Consider the following 9895-nt stretch of genomic DNA (forward strand, 5'->3'; position numbering starts at 1 on the left):
TGAGTTGGGTACTGTTAGTGTTTATAGTATTACTCATATTGTTTCTATTTCCAGATGTCGATGAGTGCACGACTGGCACCCACAATTGCTCCCTCGGGAAGACCTGCTATAACCTGCAGGGAGGCTTCAAGTGTCTCTTGTTCGACTGTCCTCACAACTACAAGAGGGTGTCCGACACGTGAGTCTTAGTTAGATGATCTCTCATCGACCTTTTAAATCTTGAAATATTTTGCTTTGATAAGTTTATGTATGAACTCTGATTTTTACTATATCGAACTACAAGCAAATCAAGCTTTTGATCCATCCAGCAATCACAGTGTTGTTTTGTTTTTTGGTACTGATACATACTGGCCCTTGATGCATTGCTCTTCAGTATTTCTAGTGATAAGGTTTTTTCAGTAGGTATCCATTTAGGTCCCCCTCAGGCTGTGAAACACTGCATGCATGTCCTTGCAGTAGTTCACAGAGGGGCCTTGTTAGCTGTGAGTCTGTGCTGGATAGCTGGTAACTGAACATGACCCCCATCGAGCTGTACAATGAAGTCAGATGGCTTTGATCAGCTGGGAGCTTCCTGGAACTGTCTCTGCTCCCCCCGCTTCACTGGAAAGAAACAACAAACACACACACACCTAACCCTATCCCCATACCCTCCGGACATCTTATCTAGAGACAGCCTTTTACCTTTAGTGTGGCATGGCTTTGCTTGCCAAGGAAAGACATATTTCATTCATGAATAGATTTGTCACCCACAGACAGAAAGCTGAAGTTAAAACATCTCCTGATCTGCCCCGTGTCAATTCTAAGATTCTCTTGCCCTGGCATGAGTTGTGCAAATTTGATGCTGCACTAAATCAAGGTCTGTTCTAAGCTGTAAATTCTGATGGATAAACTGTTATAAAGCATAAGAATGCAGACTAGGAATGCTCTTCAGCTTCTACCTGTAAGATCCACAGTTGCAAATTACAACAAGTTACAACATCCCTTTTACCTGTAAATTTCCCGTTGAGCTCATCTCCTTTTTCTTTTGCATGACTGGATTTGTCAGGATTAAAGTAAGTAAAATTCGTTAAATATTTTTTTTGTGTTTATTACAACGTGTAGAACATATTTAGTTATTTTGGAAAACATTTATCAAATATGATTTAGAGCTTGTTATGTCTATGTTGTAATTCTGCAACGCTGGGCCAGAGTGGTAGTCAAAATAGCCTGTGCTCTTTAAACATTACATAGGAACACTGCACTTCTCACGTGATCCCAAATTGAAAACAAAATGTAATAGAAATTTAAAGTGTTAGATGATTCATTGTAACTAAGCGCTAAATGTGCTTTTCTGTTAAATTTTTACTTTTAGCTTAGACAATAATTAAACACATGAATAAATGAATTGTATGGGATATTATTAGCCCAATTCTTTCAATGGAAGCCCAAGAACAAGCTGGATAAATCTTAAAATCTTAAGTATTTATTAGTGGTCATATGTAAAGTATACGGCAGAGATGGACTCGGAGTGACAGAACTCTTACAGGAAATCCGTCAGGCCGAGTCCCGATATCCGGAAACATTTCATATATATTATATTCAGCCTTATCTCACAGAGGTTGTACTTACACTTGACAGAGTATAATTGGCCAGTTTTTAGTGGCCGGAACACCTCACCAGGGAGGCGTCCAGGGGGCATCCTAACCAGATGCCCGAGCCACCTCATCTGACTCCTCTCAATGCCCCCTGGACGCCTTAAAAGTCTTGGACCATTTAAGGTTATCCCCCTTTTGATATAACTTTATTATGTGAGCTGTTATGTGTCAGCTGTTCTTCTTTGCAATTATCAGCAGCAAGCAAGTCTTCATTGCATATGCATGTGTAAATAGTAAAAAAATTGTAATGCATTAGCTAAACCTTTTGTATCAGAAGTGTTTACCATGATGCTGGGAACAGATCCTCTTTCTCAGAATAGTTCAACCTTCATTACTCAACTGATCATAACTCTGCAAAGAGCACATTTCTTGAAAATATAAGTATCACGCATGTATGTGTATGCAAGGAATATATGTATAACTGTTTAAATATGTCTTAACATTATTCTGTGTGTTTGTGGCCCCAAACCCAATCTCTGTGTGAAATATCAATTAATTCTGGCCCAAAACTGTATGTGGTTTGAGCAGTGGCAAGGCCCTGTTCAGCCATAGGTACCATCACAACACATAACAATAATTAACTAAGCTACAAAAATTTCTAAAATATTGAAACTCAAAAATTGCTTAAGGCTGTTAACATTACCATCAGGATCATCCACTATTCACAGCACATAGGAGCGAAAAACCTAATGGCTGATAACCGGGAAAATTCTCCTATGGCCCCATTCCCCCTTGGCAACCGACCACTTAATTATCTTCCAGTGCCTAAGGTCCCACTCCGAAAAACCGATTCACACCAATGGCAATGGATATATGTATGATTGGCTATGATTAACAATTGGTAAATTTAATTTCAGACGGACGCCTAATCAGTCACTTGGCTGCGAGTCCTGTAGTGGTTCTGCTGCTGATGCAGTTAATTTAAGCTGTGGATGAATGTTAGCAGGAGAGAGAACCGAGCAGCACAACAATGCAACATGTCATTTTCACAATGTTCTATATTCAGGAATTGCCTTTTAACAGGTCCAATCCCAGTGTGCATTGGTCGACCAATTAAGTTTTCATATGAACCCCAAACAAAAACAAAATCAAATCAACAAACCAAAAATAAATAAATAAATAAAATAGAATAAAAACAAAACAACTGGCCAGTTGATATAAACCATGTTTTAAGACAATACCAAAATACTCACCAACCTGCTGTACAGCATTAATAAGAAATCCAGTACCATCAACTTTTTCTGTGGAAAAAAAAAAACAAAAATTTTCAGCATAATCGACTTAATTCTCACTTGTTACTTACTACTAATTTATCTTTAATTCTTACCAGTGGCTGTGTTTCGTGATGCTGAGCCATCCACAGATAGTTCAGGATCAGCATTAAGTTTTTCTGTTTAAGTTGGATTAGAAACACTTCATGTGGTACCAACAGTGTGCCATCAGAGTTTCTTATAACATCACGTGATACAATAACATCTTTCCATACAAATTAGAATAAAAGACAAAAGGTTTATTTTATTTTTTTTGCATTTATCTCAATTCATCATTTATTTTTTGAGACGAGCCTTGTGGCCTCGTGCTGCTAACTTTTCCTTAGCAGTGCCACAGCATCGTGCTTGTGTTGGTGTGGTTCTCAACCTTTTTGAGTCACGACCCCCAATTCAACATGCATTGCATTTTTAGTTCTTGCTGTCTGCGCTGAAAAAAATCAATTGGTTTATTGAATGTCTCTTAAGTTTTACTGGCGTCAAGCTCTCGTGTGCCAGCACCTCAGAGCAAATGACACATTGTGGGTAGTCAACGCTGTTTTTTGTTGTGCAGGAAAAGCCATATTTCAAAAAGTCGGGCTGATATTTACGGAGCCTCGAACCTTTATCAGCCGCCGGTGTCGGCCCGGTCAGTGCCCTTCTTTTCTCTGGTGGTGGTTCTGGTGGCTGATCTTGGGACCCCTGCTGCTGCTGACTGTCTGGAACACTTTTTCTTTTAAGCCATTTTTCCAGCTAGCAAAGTTGCTGCAGATGTGGCTAAAACAACAACGCACCTGTTTTTTTTTAAATATATATTTTTCTTCGTTCTCCCCCAACCACTTCACCACAGAGTGCTTCACTGACCAGAATCTGACCCGCACAGATTAGAATCGCATACAAACGCTGCATTGATACAATGAATTTTGGACAAACAATGAAGCAGAAAACAACTGTTTTTCTGTTTGAAATTATGTAATTTAATATGAATGTATCAACGCTTACTTTTATAATGTTTAAGTTTACGTTCTGCGATTTCAGACTATGAACGCTTTCCGCAGCCGCCACTCCTGCTGACAGCAGACCGGGGAGAAAAAAACATTTCTTTGCTCTGATGATGTGTGAATGACCACGGCAGACATGAGACTAGTGGACAGGTTCGTTGTTGTTTTGGTGTAGCCTAGTTACGAACAACAGTAACAGGTTTTGAGTAATAAAATGCCTGTTTAAGACCAACCGCTTGTCGTCCTTCTAACGTCCAGTCGGAAGCTACATTAATTTTGTGCATTTATATTTTTCCAAAATGATTTGGCGACCCCCAGACATCATCTCGCGACCCCAAGGTTGAGAATGGCTGGTCTAGACATCAGCTCTTTGGTTGGAGATTGATCACTGTTGCCTTGCATGCATGCTTTGACCTAAGGGCCCACATTCTAAATATTGTTTTGTAATATTTTTCCTTTGCGCTTAGCAGTTTTGGAATATTAGCCAATGGTTCAGGATCCTTTTTGTTTGTCTTTGACGTTAATTAAGCCTTTAATCGTGCAGTTCAAAGCTCTGTGCTTTACCTTACGTAGAGCAGCTCTGCCTTCAGTTTATTCTGTTTTACTTAAGGTTTACGTCTTCCTTCCAGTATGTGTGGATGTATAAATGAGTGTGTGTGCATGTGTCTGTGTGTGGCCTTGGGTTTCACTGCTTTGTTTTATTTTCTTCTTTCTTGTAAAGCACTTTGTGCTGCATTTTCTTGTATGAAAGTGCTAAATAAAGTTTGATTAAGTGCACCAGATTAAACAACTTGGGTCATCTCCCATGGAACTTCTCTAATGAACCAGAACACGATTAAAACATCTCACAGAACATTTCATTCATCCCATGCATATCCTTTTTCGTTTGACCCACATGTTCTGACTGAGCACATGTCACGGGGGTGGTTGTTTCCTTGCAATAATCCACGACGAACTACTAACCACCCCTCTCCACCGATTGTAGTACTTTCCTTATAACTAGGAGTGTGAGCGGTACTGACGAGCCACAGCGTAGATGCACAATTAAGAAACATTTATTATATTTAAAAAAAAAACAACAATGTCCTTAAAAAGAGCTGGCATCCCTCTTTTAAAAACCCTGGTGCTCCCCGCTGGTCCCCACAACAACACGACGTGGACCTAAAACACAAGAAATGGCCGGCAGTCTACTGTACGAATTTAAAAAGGGTCACTCTCCCATCTCAGAGTAGACCTCAACCAGTGGCTAAGTGCATTTCTGTCAGGGTCTCACAGCTTTCGGGCAAAAGCTCCTACTTCTGCCACTACACGACCCAGAGTATCCAATGCATTGTTCCTGGTGTCCGATCGTCCCTTGAGATCCCTGCCGCCGGTGTTTCTTTCTAGTTCGAGTCTACTTCCACAAACAAAAGGCTTGCTTCATCCGGCCACCTGTCCTGCTTTTACAGTCAGTCTATGGGCGGGTCCAACAGCCGATTGGTTGACACAGCTCTCGGTCAATGGGTGTATTCACTGCCTGAAATCCTATTTGCCGTTCCAATCATGCATGCAATAACTCAAACTATATGTATAATATCCACACAATTAGAAATGATAGAAATCCAAAACAAAAATTAAATGAATAAAAAAAATTAAATGAATAAAAAAAATGAATACTAAACCAAATACACAGCACATAACAGAACCAGAATATCACAAGCAGTGTATGGCACAGATCAAATTGTACCATACCATCTTGTTTCTCAATAAATTGCAATTGAAGTGGGTTGTTGCCATTTTCCAGAGATCTTTTAGTCACCTGGTGTGGAGTGGTGGGAAGAGAGGGTGTGTCCAGATTATTGTAATTATTATTATTATTATTATTGTAATCTGGACACACCCTCTGGACAAGATTCTTTGCCACTTGAACCCGTTTTTGAATACTTTTGATTTTGATTTTATATACCAAAAAAAAAAAAAAGAATGTTTGCCATACCCATGCTTGGTATAATTATTTTCAGCATAACTTTATCTATATGATCTGATCATTATTTTTTCATTTTTACATACTTTATTAACACATTGGGCCCAAACATACACAGAAATGATCAAATCTGTATTGAAAAAGTATACTATTTATTACAATAAAAAACACAGAGACGCTCAATGAACTGTTTTGGAACTTGAAATGGTAAACATGGGTTGAAAAAATGAACAAATAAATGTAAAATTGAAATAAAGTAATACTTTATAGAAATATTTATCATGAAAAGCATGTATATTTATAGGCGTTTTTTTTACCTTGTCACCTGCAAGTCCTCAAAACAAAGTGAGTGCAAAATTATACAGAGAACTACACCAGTGTTTTGTATTCCCAGAGTCTCAAATAGCTACTCCCAGAGTTCCAAATAGTGCAAAATGTAATATAAGAGGTGAAATTTAGATGTAATCAAAGGTAAAATTGAGATGTAATCAAACTATATACAAATATTTAAATCTATGTACAATGGGACAATTTTTTGTCCCATTGTACATAGATTGTCCCAAAACCGAAAATGACTGGCAGTAAAAAGTTTTAGGTTACCAAAATCTCTTTTTTTAAATCATTCAGTCAGCTTGACACTAAGATCGATTAATAGTTCAGCTAAAAAAGTAATTTCCAAGTCCACCACAACAACCCACTTAGCAAGTTAGCAAGTACTGCACTTACACTAAGCTAGTAATTAGTAAACCAGGTGAAGCTTATTCACATACAGGTTTTAATATGAACTTATGGTTCACTTATATAATGAAAATTAATAGAATAAAAAAATTTAATTTCTGAAAGTTGGGTTCTTTGTTCTGTAACTTAAACAATAAAGGCCAAATTAGCAAAACTAGGCAAATGCAAATGAGCAGAGATATACAGTACAACAGACATGAAACCAATATTAAAATCAATTAATACGTTTAATAAGTTAATTAATGATGTCCTATACATCAATAGAGGGCTATCAAGAGAAAAATGCCACAGGCACACAGAAACAGAATACAAAAATTCATAAATAATTAAAAGGAATTTGATACAGTTTGTGTTTCTCTGTCAGCTTTGTACACTGGAATAAAACTTCCAGTGTTTCCTAAAAATGTTCATTACTGTTGTTTACATCAGGTGCTGAACCATTGAAAAGTCTTCTTGAGTTGAAAAAAAAAGAGAGGAGAAAGAATTAGACATCTTTAAAAATATACAAAGCTACAGTCACTTTTTCTGTAATGGGTGGCCTGACAAAGTATTAATCACAGAAAACTGATGCCTAATTTTGATTCACAGCAAGAAGGTTACCTGTTCAAATCTTGGCTGTCTGTGCACAGCCAGGTTCTCTCCTGGTGCTTCGACTTACTCCTTCAGTCCAACAACCATGCTAGGTTGACTGGTTATTCTAGATTGACCCTAAGAATGAATATGAGTGTGCTGCCTCTCACCCAATGGAGAATGAATAGTTTTAAGAGTAGATGTTGAACATGCCTACTACCAATGTTAAGCAAAAGAGCAGCTGCTTCAAAAGACTTAAGACACAGTAGTTGGATGGATGGATGGATGGATGGATGGATGGATCTGCTCACTGTGGTGGGCATTAGTTGTCATGCAGAATGAATATTGTTATGAAAATGATTATGCTGGAGACATATCCATGAATATTAACACATTAACTTTATCAGGAAATCTCTTTTTATTCAAAGGAGGGGAGCATCATTAATATATGTCATCAGGGGTCCTGAACAATAGTATTACTTTCGAACAAAATTCATCCTGCAATTAATTGACTTCATAACTTTTTGTTGTTATTTTCAGCAACTCAGAATGTTGTCAGAGATAGGCTGGCATGTACAATAGATTTAATCTTTGTGATCCTCAAACAGTCAATAAACACACCAGTCCACCTTGTCGACTGTAGTCTACTGTAATCAGGTACTACTAAAAGTCTACAATAAATGCTCTAGTAGTTACATCACCTTGCCCTTATACCAATGCAGGAGTTGTTATTGTTGTAAATAAAATATATGTTTAATTTATTAAATTTTCAATATGATTTGCTGGTATACCTATCAAACCTATCATTTTAGCAAAAAAGCTGTCCTTGTTTGTAGTTTTTCAATTCAACAAGAACACATTCTTCAATATTTTGTCTTGCATATCTCTCCTCTTTTTTCCATCTTCCCCGGTTCATTTCAGACGCTGTGAGAGGCTCAGTTGTCCCACCAACTCATTAGACTGTCAGAACTCTCCTGTGCGAATCACTTACTACCAGCTCAGCTTCCAGACCAACATCATCATTCCAGCCCAGATCTTTCGAATCGGACCATCCCCTTCCTACGCTGGCGACAACATAGTCATCAGCCTCACAAAGGGCAATGAAGATGGTTACTTCAGCACCCGCAAGTTGAACAGCTTCACAGGTGCTGTCTACCTGCAGAGAAAAGTCAGTGAGTCCAAAGAGTTCCTCATTGACGTGCAGATGAAACTGCTGAGGCAGGGGAAAATTACCTTGTTCCTGGCCAGAATCTATGTCTTCATCACATCCAACAGAATGTAACAGACTGGGACAAAAACTGCATTTTTCATATGGTGCTACATGTTTTTTTTTTATTCTCTTGAGTTTACACTTTTGTAAAGTATCAGTTTCCACTCATATTCACAAATTTTGTAAAACGTTGCTCAACATGTAACTGTTCACTTTGGTAGATTTTCTGTGATAATATTTCCTCAGACATCTTTTCATTGTATGTACCAAAGAGTTTGCAGATTGTGCCGATTTCCTGCACAGCTCACTGCATAAGTCGGGGGTTGGTGGTTTGCACTTGTCTTTACGCTATAATTTGAAAAATATTCATTTTCATGATAATTATTTTTTGCAGAAAATTTAAAGATAAAGAATAAAGATTTGCATAAGTAGAAATTAGGGGCACTTATGTTGTCCCAAAACTGACAAAAAGTAATAAAAGCTTTTCAAAATTAATGTATCAAATGATTATACAGAAAGTTCAAGTGAAGCATGAAAACAAGTCTAACTATTTTGAATTTAACCTCCAATCAATTAAATTGAGAAAAAGTAAAACAATTGTGTGCTTTGACTGCATGGTGGTGTGGTGGTAAGCACAGTCATCCCACAGCAAGAAGGTTTCTGGTTCAACTCTCAGCTGGGGCTTTTCTGTATGGAGTTCAAAAGTTCTCCCTTAGCCAGTATGGTTTCTCTCTGAATACTCTCCTGGGTACTCCATTGACATGTTGGGCTAACTGGTTGATTGATTGATTAATTGACCTTAGGAGTGAGTGTGCATGGTTATTTGTCTCATTTGTCTCAGTTGGCTCTGTCATGGAGTGGTGATGTATTCTGGGTGTATTCTGCCTTTCACCACATGGAAAATTAATTATTTCAGTGTAAATATGTTGAACGTAGCGAACCCTGATATTAAGCAGGGTCATCCTGCTTTTAACAAAAGAGCTGTAGCTTCCTGCATGGTTGTTTGCCTCTATATTGGCCCTATGATGACAATGAGATGTCCAATGAGAGCTGTGATAGGCACCAGCCCCACAACCATTAATGTGATTAAGCAGGGATGGAAAATTAATGATAGTTTGCTTTTGTAGTCATTATCTTGGCCACTAATTAGCTGACAAAATATTTTGTCTGTTTTTCCAGTAATTTAACACTGACATAAAAATCTTATTGTATTGTATTGTATTAGCTTTATTGTTCACTCTTTTTTGGGGAACTGGTCCAAATTAGTATATGTGTGCACAAGGTAAGACTTTGTTTCCATTTCTTTTTTTTTATTAAATAAATTAAGCTGAATGTTTTAAACTTACTAAATAATGTCTGAATTCATGTTAAGTTTTTGGACAGTGAAGGATACTTCGAGTAACACAGACTTTATCCTTCTGGAATGACTGTTTCTTACTGGCTGATCGTGTAACATATAAGTCAATGCACATTAGTTTGTTGTGCTTAGAGAAATCTATACTCTTTACAGCCCTTGGTTTATATCATATTTT

The 9895-nt window shown here is 37.7% G+C and overlaps 1 protein-coding gene across 3 annotated transcripts in view; it reads left to right on the forward strand.

Annotated features, from left to right (window-relative positions):
* Positions 1-9354, forward strand: part of fbln2 (fibulin 2) — a 114272-nt gene extending 104918 nt beyond the window's left edge. For all 3 annotated transcript variants that reach the window (XM_072382941.1, XM_072382942.1, XM_072382943.1), the window contains 2 exons: positions 55-178; positions 8075-9354. In XM_072382941.1, the coding sequence (XP_072239042.1) occupies positions 55-178; positions 8075-8435 (485 nt within the window). In that variant the 3' untranslated portion in view covers positions 8436-9354. The remainder of the gene's footprint in view (positions 1-54; positions 179-8074) is intronic.
* Positions 9355-9895: the final 541 nt, after the last annotated feature.

This window comes from Leuresthes tenuis, unplaced genomic scaffold (assembly GCF_036924035.1).
Source record: "Leuresthes tenuis unplaced genomic scaffold, fLeuTen1.0.hap1 SCAF_3, whole genome shotgun sequence".
NCBI classification, from domain to species: domain Eukaryota; kingdom Metazoa; phylum Chordata; class Actinopteri; order Atheriniformes; family Atherinopsidae; genus Leuresthes; species Leuresthes tenuis.